Source organism: Micromys minutus, assembly GCF_963924665.1.
Source record: "Micromys minutus genome assembly, chromosome: 32".
NCBI classification, from domain to species: Eukaryota; Metazoa; Chordata; class Mammalia; order Rodentia; family Muridae; genus Micromys; species Micromys minutus.
In genome coordinates, this window is record NC_137967.1 from 18,224,219 (window position 1) to 18,239,939 (window position 15,721).

The window sequence follows — 15,721 nt, forward strand, 5'->3', positions numbered from 1 at the left end:
TTTGTGGGCCTTGGCCACCTCTCTAGGGTCTTTGATGGCTGTCTTTCTGTTTCTCTGCATTTTTCTCCATCTCTGTAGTCCTCTCTCGCCATCTCTAGGCCCTTCCCTCAGTTCTCCCCACCAATGCCTCTCAGCTCCATGGGCTCCAGAACCCTGGGCTGCCTGGGCAGGGCGGTGGCATGGTGTGGTTGGAGGGGGTGGCCCCGGGGGTGGGCCCTCCATCCAATGCAGCTCCCTTTCTCATCAGCATTCTCCTCGCAGGGCCCCCCAGCCCCGACCAATACGATCTCCCCCTCCTCTGCTCCCCTCCCTCCTTGCTCCCTGCCTGCCTCCCTCCCTTCCTCCAGCCCGCCCTCCTCCCTGCCTCCCTCCCTTCATCTCTCCCCTCCACCACCACCACCACCACCACCATCACCACCACAACCACCACCACCATCACCACCACCACCACCACCCCCCCCCCCTGCGCTCCAGGACTCAGCGCGGGCGGGCGGCGGCGGCCTAGGAGGGGAGAAGGAGCGGTGGCGGCAGCGGTAGTAGCGGCCGGCAGCAAGGAGGCAGGCCGGGCTGGGGACACGGGGCCGCCAGCGGCTGCCGCTCACAGGGGACCAGAGTCCGCGGCCAGGCCCTCCCACTGCGAGCGGGCCGGCCCCGGGACACCCCACCCTACTCCGCCTTCCCGTTCCACCTGCTTCTCTCCATCCTCTCCTCCCACCTCATCTCTCCACCTCGTCTGCCCCCCCTTCTTGGTCTCACCAGGGCTGCCAGTTACCCTGTCCTCGCCAGCCCCTTCATTGACCGGCCTCTCCCGGCCCCCAAGCATGCTTTTCCCGTGGGGACTGAGGGCTTGAGGACTCCCGGCCCTAGCCTCACCCAGGGCAGGGCCAAGGCTCTGGGGGGAGGGGGGGAAGGGGGCGGCCCCCTCCCCCCCAACAGGCCCTCCCCTCCCCCACTTCCCCTGATGGCCGGCTTTCTTTTCTCCACCCAGTCCTCACCCCCAGTGCCCCCCCCAGGCCGGCCGGGCTAGGGGAGGGGGCGGGGGCCCTTTCCTGGGCCGGCTTCCCCCTCCCCCGGCTTTGCCTGTGCCCCCCTCCCTTCCGTTTTCACCTTCCTCTCCTCCTTTCCTCCCTCCTTCCCCTCCGTTTGCTCCTTCCCCCTCTCCTCTCTCCCCTTCTCTCCTCCATTTTCTCCTTTCCCCTTCCTCCCCTCCTGGCCCGCCCTTTGCTTTTCCACCTGTCCTTCCTCCCCGCTGCTGGGGAGACACCGTTTTGGATTAGTTGGGGGCCACCGCCGGCGGCGGGGGAGGGGGCCCAGTGGACTGCCCTCTCCCCCGGCCCCAGCCTCACCAGCACCCAGCGTCGGAGCACCTCCTGGTTGTCGTTCCTCGGGCCTCGAGGGAGCCCAGCCCTCCGTCCCACCAGGATCCGTAAGTGTCTGCAGGGCGAGGATTGGGCTGGGTCCTGGGTCCTGGAAGGCCAGGCTCCCTGCCCGGCTGGCGGGGGCGGGGGGCGCACAGTCCCTGCTCCCCGTGGATGGCACGGAACCTATTCCTCGCCGCTTTGTGCCCTCCCTCTCAACCTCTCATTCCCCACGACCTCTTTTCCCTTTCTCACCCTTACTTGTGGGTACTACACACCTCACACCTGCCCCTCAGTCCCAGCTTTCCGGGGTCCTGTGGGCTGACTGGCTCCTATGGTAGCCAGCTCACTTACTTCACTGGCTCCTGGATTGTTCCTCCTCCAAGCTTTGGGTCCCAGACCCACACTGGCTCCTGACTTGTGTGTTGGTTTCTTTTTTCCTCTCTTGCTCTCCCTCTTTTCTTTTGCTAAGCCTTACCGTAGGCCCGGTCCCATTGCACCTCCTGTCTGTCTGCTGGAAATGCCTTTACATTTTCAAGTGTGCATTCTGCCTGTCTCCGGGGCCTGTCCAACTCTGCCCAACTTCTCTGTTCTCCTAAGCCAGGCGCGGCATCTGTCTCTGATGAGATGCTGGATCTCATCTGTCTTCTTCCCGCTCTGCCCTTCCATTCCTTCCTGATCCTCTCCACCCTTCATCTCTCACCTTTCAGCTTCCCTCCCCCAGACCCCACTGTGGGCCCCCAATCATCCCCATCCACGGCTCTCTCTTCTATTTCCTGGCTTCTGTCCTGACTCTTCCCCCCCACTAGCCCAGTCTCTCCACTTCTGAACCACACCACCTGGCCTTTTAGCTTCCATCCCTCCCACTACCCATGGGCTGGGGACTCTGGGATCCTCTGTGTAGGCTGCTATGCCCTTCCAGAGCATCCAGTGTGACTCAGTTTCCCTCCTGGCACATCCCCTCTCTAGCTTGTGTGGTCTCCCTGTGCGCTTCCTCCTCAAGCCTTTTCATCCTCCATTCTGCCCCTCCAGCCTTAGCCTCTTTAGGCTGCTTGTTGCATCTCATCCCTGGCTCACACTGTGTGTGTGTGTCTGTCTCAAGCTGTCTGTCTCTTCAAAGTTTCATGGTTCTCTCTCTGTTCCCTGAGGTTCTGTTTGTTGTGCTTTTGGAGACAAGGTTTCCTATAGCCCAGGCTAGCCTGGAATTCACCATGGAGCTCGGTCTGGTTTTAAGCTCCTGACCCGGGCCCCCAAACCCCTGCCTCTGCCTACTGATCACTAGTATTACAGGTGTGTGTCACCACACCCTGTTGGCCGCCTGGCCCTTACACTTGTTATCAGTCTTTTGGCCCCCTCTTTTCCGTCTTGTTCTTTACAGTGCATCCCCTTGGTCTCTCTCCAACCTGTAGGGCCTGGCCCACTCTCCTTAGGTCCCCTCTGTTGCTGGCTCTGTTTCTGTCTGTTTGTATCAGCCTGGTCTGAGTCTCCGGGTCTGCAAGTCCTGGACCTGCCTGACCCTGCTCCTCCTTGCTTTTCCCATCGGCTCCTTTGGCACCTCTTTGTTTTTGAGACTGGGTCGAACTCTGTAGCCCAGGGTTTCACTATGCAACATAGGCTAGCCTCAAGCTCACAGTGATCCCCCTGCCTCCAGACTGCAAGATTATATCCTGGTGTGAATGTCTTAGTGTCTGTCCTTTTCCCCCACTTAACTGTAGTCACCACTTTGGCGGGGGGGACTCGCTTTCTGTGCATGGACCTCTGTGTTTAATCACTCCCCATAAACCATCTCTGTACTGTGCCTCTGTGTCCCGTCTGTGTCCGCCACCTGTGGGTCCCTGCCCTTCTGCCCTGTCTCAGTCCTTTTTCTGTAGTCCCTGATCCCCATTTGTTCCAGACGTCCCAGGATGAACCCCCCCTCCCTCCTGCCCTTCCCCTTGAGAACTCTCCTTCTAGCTCTCCCAGAATTCCTTGCTCCTCTGTCCTGGTCAAACCTCCACATTAGATCTAAATTGCGGTCTGCAGCCACCCGTCTGTTAAGCATATCTTTCGCATCCCTTAGGCTCTTCTCACCAAAGGCTAAGGGGTTTTGGGGAGGACTTTCTCAAGGTCACCCAGTGAAGTGGGGGCAAGTGTGGGACTGATTAGCCACCCTTTCTCCTTGGCCTGAACTTTTCTGGCCAGAGAAGCCAATTCCCAGCTTTGGCTTGTGACTCTGCCCTTCCCCCGGCGTTCTTTCCGTGGCATCCGGTGGGATGTCAGGGGACACTAGACACATGTCACAGTGCTCTGGGCTCTGCAAACCCTCTTCCACTGGAGTATGATCTACAACCAGGTCCAGGGATTCATGTGTATATCTGGTAAAACACTTCCCGCCCGGCAATTACACTGTTTAAGGCCTGGAATGGCCAGAACAAACCTGGACTCCCTGAGGCTGGATCTGTGAGGAGAAGTCATGTACCACCCTCACTGCCCAGAACAGGGTGCAGGCAGGGTTTCAGTACCACCTCTTACAGGCAGTCCTCCAGTCTTCCTTTCTTCCTAGCAGACTCTCTGGTCTCCTGAGTCAGCCTGTGCCTCTCCCTGTTCTCTTCCAGCTGCTCTCTCACACCCATGCGCTGATAACCCCTTGTTTGGTCTTGCCCTGATCCCTTTCTCTGGTGTGTGTCCTTTATGTCCACATCTCCCAGTGTCTTCCCTGTCTCTCTCCCAGTCCTGTCTCTAATTGCCTTCAGCTCTCCTTCTGGGTCTCTCTGTTTTCAGCAGTTTCGGCGTTTTCATATCTGCCTGTTTTCCCTTCTTTTCCCGTATTCTGAGCATCTTTCCCTTTGCAGCCCCTCATCAGATACTTTTTCTTTTTCCTCTGTTCTCGTATTCTTTTTGGTTCTTTGCTATGTCCCTCCCTCCCTGACTCCCTCTCTTGCTCCTTCTCTCCCTTCCTCCCCTTCACCAAGTTTCCTCATTCCAAAATTCTTTCACCTGTCAGACCCTGGGTGCCCAGGCCTCTCTCCCATGGGATTGTGGGAACCAGGGACGTCAGGAAGGTGGCAAGTGAGGCTTGGGATGGGGTTGCCTAGCAACCACTGCATCCTCTCCAGCCAGTTTCTGTTGCCTAGTAACAGCTGCCTGCCCAGAGACAGGGGCGGGACTGGGGTGGTGGTAGCACTTTTCAGTTTCCTGTTGGGGTGGGGCTGGTCCCCAGGATCACTGCTACATTGAAATTTCTAGTAATGCTTGTCCTGTCTGTAACCTCTGACCTTTCCATCTTCCAGAGCTCAGGACTATATGAGCTTGGTGTCCCTAGTGAGCTGGGCCTTTCAGAACTGTGTGTATTCTTCCCCAGTGATGTCTGGGAGGAGTATGCTTGCCACCCTGTCTAGCGGCTTTCCTAAGAGATGCGCCCCCCCCCCACATCGGCCATCTCCCTTGGGGCTGGGGGGTCTCTCTCTGCAGGTGGCAAGTGGGGGCCGCGGCAGCTGCGTCCCCATGAGGAGGGGAGGAAGATGCCGGCTGAGCTGCTGCTGCTGCTGATAGTTGCCTTCGCCAACCCCAGCTGCCAGGTGCTGTCATCACTGCGCATGGGTGAGGCCCCAGCACCCTGCCTCCTCCGAAACTCTCCCTCTAGGCTCCTCCTGGGAGCTCAGGCATACTAGCTCCGAGTCCAGATACTCCGCCACCCAGCCTCAGATCCAGGAGTCTAGGCCCCTTTATACCTACACCTCCCTCTACCCTAGAGGCCACAAATCCAAGACCCCACAGCTACCCTTTCTCAGGCCCCAGGAACCTGGCTCCTCCCAACTCCTGTCTCCTCTCAGCTGCAATCCTAGACGACCAGACCGTGTGTGGCCGTGGTGAGCGTCTGGCCCTGGCCCTGGCCCGAGAACAGATCAATGGGATCATCGAGGTCCCAGCCAAGGCCCGAGTGGAAGTAGACATCTTTGAGCTGCAGCGGGACAGCCAGTACGAGACCACGGACACCAGTGAGCAGGGCCTCGGGGGGCGTGGGGCGAGGCAGGGCAGGTGGGGTCTCCGTCAGTCCCTCCACCCCTGGCCTCAGCTCAGTCGAGCACTCCTTCACCTGCCCGCTTCCTGCCTGCCTGTCTCTGTTTCATGGCTGCCGCTGGGTTGGGACGCCCAGGCACTGAGGCTCGGGGCTTTAAAATTCCCTGGTGGGTTAGAAGAGGCGCTCTGGTACAGTCTAGACTGGGGCGTGCTACAGGCGAGCAGGAGGCGGAGTTTGGCACCGTTCCAGCTCACCGTGTAGAGCAGGCTTGCCCTGTGGTAGGTGGGGCTGAAGAAGTGTCTGTTGATGCTCACGGACTTGCGGAGCAAAGGGTTTATTTTAGGTTGCAGGTTAAACAGGACAGTATGGAGGGAGGCCAGGCCAGGAACTCAAAGCTGGAAGCAGGGACTGAAAGCAGAGGCCATGGAGGGCGCTGCTTACTGGTTTGCTCCTCTTGAATTGCTTTTCTATATACTCCCACATCCACCTTTCCAGGGGTAGCACCACCCCCAGCTGGCTGAGCCCTCCCACTTCAATCAGTAATCAGTTACCCCCATAGACCCACCTATCGGCCAATCTGATGGAAGAAGCTCCTCAGCGTGGTTCGTGCTTCCGGGTTGACTGATGTCAGGCTGACAAAAACTAAACTAGCGGCGCTGGCACAGGTCACAGTTCTTTGTAACCTTCTGCATTAAAACACATCTTAGCAGGGCAGTCTTGGCGCACACCTTTAATCCCAGCACTCGGGAGGCAGAGGCAGGTGGATCTCTGGGAGTTTGAGGCTAACCTGGTCTTCACAGAGTAAGACCTTGACTCCATAAACTAAATGCAAATGTCTTTTACTGGGTCTGGTGGTTCCACCTGTAGTCTCAGCACTTGGAAGGCTGAGGCAGGAAAGGTGCTGTGAATTTTAAGCCCATCTCTGCCACACAGTGAGATTCAGGCCAGCCTGAGCGAGAGAGTAATATCCTGCCTGAAAAAACCGAACCCAAACTCGAAACAACAGACCGGGTGAGGACTGAGACGTGCCCCACTTAGTGTTCCGCAAACCATCTGTTTGACTCTAAGCACAACAAATAGACAAACTTGTAAACAATTATCTTTCCCACAGGCCTTGTGAGCTTTGTTAGATCCTGTGGGTTTCAGATTACCAGCAGGGAGAGTGGGGTGGACCGTTTTCAGGTTTGTTGACGGGTACATCACACACACAGCTGAGATGGATGGAAGCTTGAAGAGGCAGAGGCTAGGTGTGCACTTAGAGCTGAGCCTAGGAACAGGGTGTGGGGTGAGGCCAGAGTCTGGGGAAAGCGGGGACCCACCGTCAAAGCGAGATTCCTGGCATGTCTTTAGAGTAACTGGATCAAGCCATTCCTGAAATAATCCTAGGAAATCTTGAGTTCTATAGCCGTGCCTGACACTAACATATAGTCCTTTCAGTGGTGTCTAATGTATGTTCTTCTCGGTATCTCTCCTTCCCTCCATTAACCCCACCATGGCCTCACGCATTCTAGGCAAGCTTTCTTTCTTTTTTCTTTTCCTTTTTTTTTTTTTTTAAAGATTTATTTATTTTATGCATGTGAGAACACTGTAGTTGTCTTCTGAAATACCAGAAGAGGGCGTCAGATCCCATTACAGATGGTTGTGAGTCAACATGTGGTTGCTGGGATTTGAACTCAGGACCTCTGGAAGAACAGTCAGTGCTCTAACCGCTGAGCCATCTCTCCAGTCCTAGGCAAGCTTTCTAAACAGCCCAGCCTGACTGCTCTCTTAAGCCATTCTGAGATCCTGTCATGGCTCACTCACGGCATCTGAATGGGACATCGTGTCTCCACCAGACTTGTTCCTTCTGTGCCCTCCATATTGAAGGCCCCAGTACTTGCACAAGATCAGATGCCTGAAAATGGTCCTTTCTTTCCATCTCTCTCCTGAGAGCCATTAGTCCCGTCTCCTATTTTTCTCCAGATTCTCTTCCTGTCCATCCTCCGTACCCCTGCCCTACGTGAGGATGGCCAGCCCAAGGCACACACCACCCATCTCATTCACCACTCATATCCGGCTTCAAGTGCTGCCTTCACAGGAAGGGCATTGTGGGTAATAGAGTGACTGAAGAAATCAGAAGGGAGAGGAAGCCAGCTCTTGGTTTGCAGTTCAAAAGAAGGCTCACAGAGCTGGGTATGGTGGTGTGGGCTTGTAGTCCCAGTACTTGGAGGCCTGGGCAGGAAGGTATGAGTTCAAGGCTAGTCTTGTTTACATAGTAAGACCCAGGGCAGCCTGGGCTGTATAGTGAGATCTTGCCTCAGTGCACGCGCACACACATGCATACATACAAGATGGTGTCCACATGCTTGTGTTCTCTTGGCTTGGCCTGTCTCTCTGTGGCTTTGTCCCCCATGGCTCCCCCTGTACGAGCAGGCCAGGGATCCAGGCTGGTGGAGGGGAACCCATAGCTCTGACCCCCTGGATCCTCTCTTGGACCAGGTCAGTTTCCTGAGGGTGGGGCAGGAGCAGAAGCAGAGGGTCCCTGACTCTGGTTTCTTCTCTGTCCTCCCTTTACAGTGTGTCAGATCCTGCCCAAGGGGGTTGTGTCTGTCCTGGGACCCTCCTCCAGCCCAGCTTCTGCCTCCACCGTGAGCCATATCTGTGGGGAGAAGGAGGTGAGATTGGGGCGTGGTGGGAGAGGGTGTTGGGGTGAGACTTGAATCCCTGACAAGCAACGTCTCCCTTTCTGTCCAGATTCCCCACATCAAGGTAGGCCCTGAGGAGACGCCCCGCCTTCAGTACCTTCGCTTCGCATCGGTCAGCCTGTACCCCAGTAATGAAGATGTCAGCCTGGCAGTCTCTCGAATCCTCAAGTCTTTTAACTACCCCTCCGCTAGCCTCATCTGCGCCAAAGCCGAGTGTGAGTAAGAACTGGGTGCTCTGACCTCAGTCTCTCAGCACCCCTTCGCCAGAGCCCTGGCGTTCCACAGGGTTCCACAGACCACCTGCCCCTGTTGTCCCAGAGAGACCCACGTGACAATGAACTCCTGCCCAGCTCTCACCAGGCTTTCGGGATACCAGGGGACAATGCTGACGCATAACTTTAAACAATGTATTACTAGTTTTGAATTGGCGTGCCCATACGTATTTATTGTATATTTTGCTTGTAACCGCCCTCTGCGCACAGCTCTGGGTCCAGGGAAGGCCTCGGGTCACAGGGTGGACGAGGAGCTCAGAGTCACAGAGTGCAGGCACAGAGGCACCAGGAGACGTGCGGGGCCTTTGAAAGGGGCTCTGAGGCATCTGGGAGGCTCGGCGCCCATGCCCACGGAATTCTACCCTAAGTGAACTGGGTGCATTGGAGAGATGTTCTGACCAGGCGCCTTGGTGGGGCAGAGGTGGAGGGCCCCAGAATACATCCCCCAAGAGGTCCTGTGGCCCAAGTGTGGCACAGTGAAGTTGAGGGGTCAGAGGACCCTTGGAGATTTTGAAGCAACAGCACAGAAATAGGAGACATGGTCAGATCTGTGTATCAGGAAGTGACGGGCAGTGGGGACATGCGTGGATCAGAGAGACCAGAAGGAGAAGTGGGTTAGGTCAGATGGTGGCAGTTGGATGTGGCGCCAAGTCTCCTTGAGGAGATTTGGATGGGGCAGGGCAGGGTGTGTAGGTTGTGGGTGATACCAGAACTCAGTAGAGAAGAGACAGCAGTCTGTTCAAGTGAGCACAGTGGCTGCAATGTGCTTTGAGATGTTCAAGTGTGGTGGCCTGGGGGCGGGTTGTGAGTGTGGAGTTGGGGGAGGGTTCTGAGCTTTGGAGCTCCTAGAAGGAATTTCTCTTACCGAGCAGCTGCAGTATGCCAGACTCTCCTGTTAGGACAGCCACGGGTGAGGTAGACACAAAGGGTTGTCCTTGTCAGACCTTTCCAATGACAGAAGTCAGACAAAAGCTGCGTCTGGTTGGGAGGGTCAGTTCTCTGAGGAAGGAGGAAGGTCATACAGTGGGAGTGGCTGTAGGGAAAGTAATGGCTGTGAGCCTCTCAGGGACATTGTCATCGGAAGTAAGGGCTGAGGAAAGGTCAGGGGTCAGCCACAGAGGAACCTGGAGAAATGGGGTCCCAGGTAGTGGCTACTGCATGCAAGGCTGACTTCGGGCCAACGAGGAGGCCCGTGTTGCTGGACCAAGTGTAAGCATCAAATGACAGAGATGAGAGCAGGGCCACATCTGTTTCCATCGCTCTGGCTGCCGTGTGGGGAGCAGACGCAAGCAAGTGTGGCCAATGCAGTAGGCGAGAGATGGCTGTGGCTTATGCCAGGGCGGCGACCGTGTGGTGTGGTGTGACAGGCTCCGATGTGTTTTAAAGATAGAGACTGGGGGACTGAGAAAAAGAAAGAGAGAACCCAAGCTGCCATCTAGGTTCTGGCTAGAGAACTGGAACACGGCAATTGGCTGTCACATGAAGGATAAAGACAGATAGAGGAGACAGTTACCTGTGTCAGACATTCCAGTGGTCAGGAAGGGGTAGGTCAGACATCTGGGAGTATTTCTTACAGGGGGTTGTACTTGGGAATCCCTCAAAGAATTCAGTCCCCAAGCCTAGTGTCCCAAGAGCCCCATCTGTTTCAAAGACAGCCACTTTGTCTTCTGAGCATGCCCTTCAGTCTTCGGCTGGGTTTCCATTGCTGGGAGGGGGAGGAGCATTTGTGGGCTGTGTCTGGGCAGGATGAAGGAAGGGCTCTAACCCAGGGCCCTGCCCTCCTTCAGGCCTGCTGCGGTTAGAGGAACTGGTTCGAGGCTTCCTCATCTCCAAGGAGACACTATCGGTGAGGATGCTTGATGACAGCCGGGACCCCACACCGCTACTCAAGGAGATCCGAGATGACAAAGTGTCCACTATCATCATTGACGCTAACGCGTCCATCTCCCACCTTGTCCTCCGTAAGGTGGGTCCCCTCCTCTTATTTTCCATAGAACTGGGGGGACAGATAACCTCAGTGGTGGGAACTGGGCTCCATAGGGTCTGCATTGCAGCTCCCTGGTCACATGACCTAGGACCGTCCCTTTTTTTTTTTTTTTTTTTGTCTGTGAAACACAGCCATCAGTTGGTCTTATCTCTTTGGCTTGTGATGGTGGTGAGCCTATAATAGGGTAAGTCCTTAGAGCCAGGCTGGGCCAAAGTGGACATCTGAGTCATCAGTCTTTAGGACTCTGTCGTTGCTCCGGGCTTGTTTATTTTACAAAAAAGATTTATTATTTTAATTATGTATAGGAGGGGTGTGTGTATATAAATGCTGGTGCCTTTGGAAGCCAGAGGTGTGCGATTCCCCTGGGACTGGTGTTATAGCCAGTTGTGAACCAGTTGGGTACTGGGAATCGAACTCAGGTCTTCTGCAGGTGCCATGCACACTGCTAACTGCAGAGCCATCTCTCTAGCCACAGTTGTTTTTGAAGCAAGATATCTCTTCGGGCAGTCCAGGCTGAGCTTGAACTTGAGAACTTTTGGGGTTTCCTTGGTGCTCTGTGTATATCTTTAACTTGGGGCTCTCCCCCACCATTCAGCGCTGATATCTTGAACATCATATAGACATAGAAGCTGGGGTTCTAGGGATTCTAGAGGTAAGGGCCCAGAGCACCTGGACCTTCCCCATGGGCTTAGCACATCCATCCATCAGTGAGCCACACTCATTATCATTCATTCTCTTCCCCATACCAAAGTCTTCTTTATAATCAAATTTGTATTATTTTTCTCCATTTGTTTTTCATTTATTTCTCTCTTAATGAAAACCATATGTCACTGCGGATCGTAGGCCACCAGAAGAAGTGTTAACTCGGGCTCTTGAGGATACAGAGGGCTTAGGGAAGACAGGCCTCCTGGGCAGAGACCTCAGCTCTCCCAGGGTACTGTGTGCACTGAGGTCTCCTCTCTTGTCTTGCCCTTCCCTGATGTGTGCAAGCCCAGCTTCTGCCTCACTAGAAGTACAAACTGGAGCCCTGAACTATTAGTGTGGGGTCGGGATGGGGACTCATGCAACCTGTCATGGAGGATCATAAGATGGGGGGGGGGGCTCAAAGAATGAAATTGAGATTCTAACTGATTGCCTTCAATTGCAGAATTTCATTTTCTCCTCTCCCGCCCTCCCTCCTTCCTTCTTTCCTTTCATCCTTCCTTCCCTCCCTTCCTTTCCTATCCTCCTCTCTCCTTGCCTTCCCTCTCTGTCCCTCCCTTCTCCCCCTTTTCTTTTGATGTTTCTGGGGATTGACTCTGGGGCCTTGTGACCGTTAGTTGAGGCTTCTGCCATTGAGATGGATCCTCAGCCATTTCGTCTCATTTGAGCCAAGATCTTCCAAAGTTGCGCAGTCTGGCCTTAAGCTCACTCTGTAGCCCAGACAGGCTAAAGCCATTTGAGTAGCTGGGATTATAGGCCCATGCCCCCAGGCCTGGCAGCTGGGTTTCTTTCTGATGGATGATCAACCAGGCTGAGCCCTAAACATTGGCCGTGACAATGACGTTGGCGATCTTAGGGGAAGGGTAAGGTTTCTGTCCCTGCCTGCTTCATGTCCCAGGATTTCGTTTGTCTCCGGTGGTAGGACATTTTGAGGGCCTTCACTGGAGACAGTAGCACTCTACCTGGCAGCAGTCAGCGTGGTGGAACGCAAGGGGCCCAGGTCCCCTCGGCCCTCACTGTGTCTCCTGCTTGCTCATTCTGTCTGGGTGTCTCTTACTGTGTTTCCCACTGGGTGTCTCCTCACCAGGCCTGTCTCTAAATCTCTCTTCCCCTCTTGGGTTCCCCCGTTCTCTGCCTCTCGGCCTCTCCTGTGCTCTCCAGGCTTCGGAGCTGGGAATGACCTCAGCGTTTTACAAGTACATCCTCACCACCATGGTACGTATCCTTAGCTCTCCCCCTCCCCAATTCCCACCTACCTCACCTCCCTACTTCAGGCCTGCCTCAGGCCTCACCCCTCTTCCTCTTGGTCCCAGGATTTTCCCATCCTGCATCTGGACGGTATTGTAGAGGATTCCTCCAACATCCTGGGCTTTTCCATGTTCAACACCTCCCATCCCTTCTACCCGGAGTTTGTGCGCAGCCTCAACATGTCCTGGAGGGAGAACTGTGAAGCCAGCACCTACCCTGGCCCTGCGGTGAGCACACAGATGCCCCCTGGCACGTGAGACACACTGCACACTGACTCTGGGGACAGGGCTTGTGGATCTCACTCTGATCACACCGGAACCCTCTGTTACCCAAGACCTCATAGTGAGGCCCTGAATCTGACCCAAGTCTCTTCTCTTGTTTATTTAAAGACAAAGTCGCTCTGTGTCGCTCTCAGTACCGCCACCCCCGGCCTTGGTTCTGAAGCATGTTATCCCCTGTTCCCCAGAACTGTGCTTACGGTGGAGACAGCTGTTCCTCCATTCTACAGTGGAGGAACCCCAAGTTCAGAAAGGGACTGCTGAGACATGGCCATCCAGCCTACAAACACCAGAACCAGGCTCTCAGCTCAGAACCATAAGCCTTCAACGCCCAAGATCAATATTTAAACTCCTCTGTCTCCTTGTGCACCCTGTGTTCAGCCTTCCCATACCGTGAAGTGCCCCAGGCACACACGGATGTCTTGCCCACTTACCTTAGCCACGCAGACCCGGAAAGCTCAGGAAGACAACTGGCTGTCTAGGTTAACTCCTCTCAGAGGCACATGCCCATAATCCCAACATTTGGTAGGTAGAGACAGATGGATCAGGAGTTCAAGACCAGCCTCAGCTACACATCCAGTTCCAGGCCAGCCTGAGCTACACGACACCCTGTCTTAGAGAACCAGAAAATAATAATAATAAGGCCGGAACAACAAACTCGGGAATAACCTTCTCCAAATAGACATGGCCTTGTACAGTCTCAGCAAGCATAAGACATTTTACCCTAGTCGCCTATGTCCCCAGAAGACACTATAGCCCCTCTCTCCCCCTGACCTACTAGTTTTCCACTCCTGCAAAGATAGGCTTTGTCTGAGGGTTGACCCCAGACGGAGCCTTGGGGGATCCCCAAATACACTGACACGTTCCCATCCTGCCTTCCCTTCTCCCACTCAGCTGTCCGCAGCCCTGATGTTTGACGCTGTGCACGTGGTAGTAAGCGCTGTCCGCGAGCTGAACCGGAGCCAGGAGATTGGCGTCAAGCCACTGGCCTGCACTTCGGCCAACATTTGGCCCCATGGGACCAGCCTCATGAACTACCTGCGCATGGTGAGCCGGGAGCAAGGGGCACGGAGGTGAACGGGCACGGCAGCCTCCACAGGCGGGGGCACTGACTGTGTCCACCCTCTCTCTGCCTTCTCCCCATGCTGACTGTCCTGTGTCCTGTCTGACCCTATGGGGACTGTGTGCTCTCTGGGCCTTGCTCCCCTGAAACTGTTCTCTTGCATGTATATTATCCTCCCCCTCCCCCTCCCTGCCCCTCCCCTCCTTCCCCCCTCCTCCCCCTCCCCTCCTCCCCCTTCCCTCTCTCTCCTCCTCCTCCTCCTCTTCCCCCTCCCCTCCCCCTCCTCCCCTCCCCCTCCCCCTCTTCTCTCTGTGCCTTTCTCTGCTGCTACCTCATCACTGCCTGGTCTTCCCGCCCATCTCTGGGCCCCACCTCCCCTCCCTCTGCCCCGCCTCCTGCCCTGCTAGGTAGAGTATGACGGGCTCACTGGGCGGGTTGAGTTCAACAGCAAAGGGCAGAGGACCAACTACACACTGCGCATCCTGGAGAAGTCCCGCCAGGGCCACCGTGAGGTGAGCAGGCCCGGGGTGACGCTTCGCCCTGTTGGGAATACAACAATATTCTTCCAAGAATACAAATAGGCCCTGTGCTGATGACACCCTGTCTGTCCCCAGATAGGGGTGTGGTACTCTAACCGGACCCTGGCCATGAATGCTACCACCCTGGACATCAACCTGTCACAGACTCTAGCCAACAAGACTCTGGTGGTCACAACTATCCTGGTGAGTGGCCCAAATGGGGCAGGAAGCAAAAGGTAGAAGGGCCCTAATTCTCTGAAATAGGTTCCTAATTAATACATTCTAATACCTCAGGAAAGGGAGACAGTCCCTCGGCTGGCACAGGTTAGCATACAGTGTAATTGGGAGTGTATCCCATGTACCGAGCAAGCCCAGACTGTGTGACCAAGGTGTTACCTTTCCAGCCACAGCCAAAGCAGGAGGAGCCACAGACTGCAGGGGGACCCAGGTTCTGGGACAGGCTCTTGATAATTGCCATTCAAGAATGTCACACTTTGCCAGTCTAAAGTGCTGACACATGCCAGTGTGTTCAGGGTCCACCTTGACATGTGGACACTGAGAATCAGAGAGATGGAATCCCAGCCAGTGCATGGCAGAGCCAGGACCGGAAGCCCTGTCTCTAAGGCTGAGTCTGATTCATAAATGCTGTGCTTGGAAACAATAGTCCTTGATTCTCCAGCACCAAGCCAGGGTACAATCCAGTGTCACAGGGGTTTATACTTCCTGTCTCCGCCTAAGCCGAGATCTGGGCCTTGTGTGTCAACAGCAAGGGTTGGGACCTGTCTCTGTTGACAGAGCACTTGCCCAGCGTATACTGGCCTTGGGTCTGATCCCCTACACCGTGGCCCTGTACTCCGAGGGTAGAGAGGACAAGAGGATCATTCAAGGCCAGCCTGAGTTACATAAAATTCTGTCTCCAAAACCAGATGTGCACTAGACCTTATTTGGGTGTTGCTCTTGACCATAAACTGCTCCATGGTGACAATGGGGGATGCTGTTTTTCTGCTGTGGACAGTAAGGAGGGTCCCCTACAAGTCCCTGTCTGGGTAGAATGTCAGGCCGATCCTCTGCCAACACTAAGTCCTGTAGGCAGGGGCTTACACACAAGGCCTGGCGGGCAGGAGCTTTCCTGAGCAGCTGAACCTGGGGCCGGGGGAGCTGAACAGCCAGGTAGCTTCACTGTTCACAGCAGCTAAGCCCATGGCCTGCACGCTGCCTTCTCCGCATGCTCAGTGGCACTGAGCTGAGCCAGCTAACCACTGTGACACAGAAGTTCAGAGACACTCTCCACAGGGCATTAGGAGCCTTATTAGCAGCCAGTCCCCAGGAAATTTCTGACCTAAGTGGATCTTGAGTACCCCTGGAGAAGAGCCAGTGAACCAGTAATAGAGGGACAGATGGCTTGCAGACGGAAAGCCAGACACTCCCTAATAGCCTCACTGGGGGGCCGTGAGGCTTGGTTGGTGGGGGCTGTCAGGGAGAGGATCTCAGAGGAGCTCCTGAGGCCTGAGAGCCAATATTAGTCTTGATTCGTGAAGGCCATTCTTGTCTTAATTCCTTAAACATTTGCTGTTGCTGTGTTCCTGGCCTGGTCCACATCCTAGAGACAGA

General features: G+C 55.2%; 1 protein-coding gene across 2 annotated transcripts in view; it reads left to right on the top strand.

Moving 5' to 3' along the window:
* Positions 1-1,352: 1,352 nt before the first annotated feature.
* GRIK5 (glutamate ionotropic receptor kainate type subunit 5) overlaps positions 1,353-15,721 on the top strand; it is a gene marked incomplete at its 3' end in the record, with an annotated part of 58,146 nt that continues 43,777 nt past the window's right edge. The window contains exons 1-11 of one of the 2 annotated variants that reach the window (XM_080908253.1): positions 1,353-1,426; positions 4,809-4,937; positions 5,171-5,335; positions 7,915-8,012; positions 8,092-8,257; positions 10,102-10,280; positions 12,165-12,218; positions 12,317-12,478; positions 13,424-13,576; positions 14,000-14,104; positions 14,207-14,314. In XM_080908253.1, the coding sequence (XP_080764379.1) occupies positions 4,859-4,937; positions 5,171-5,335; positions 7,915-8,012; positions 8,092-8,257; positions 10,102-10,280; positions 12,165-12,218; positions 12,317-12,478; positions 13,424-13,576; positions 14,000-14,104; positions 14,207-14,314 (1,269 nt within the window). In that variant the 5' untranslated portion in view covers positions 1,353-1,426; positions 4,809-4,858. Of the gene's footprint in view, positions 1,427-4,808; positions 4,938-5,170; positions 5,336-7,914; positions 8,013-8,091; positions 8,258-10,101; positions 10,281-11,809; positions 11,867-12,164; positions 12,219-12,316; positions 12,479-13,423; positions 13,577-13,999; positions 14,105-14,206; positions 14,315-15,721 lie in introns of those variants that run through there. The other variant, XM_080908254.1, reaches the window with a different exon arrangement.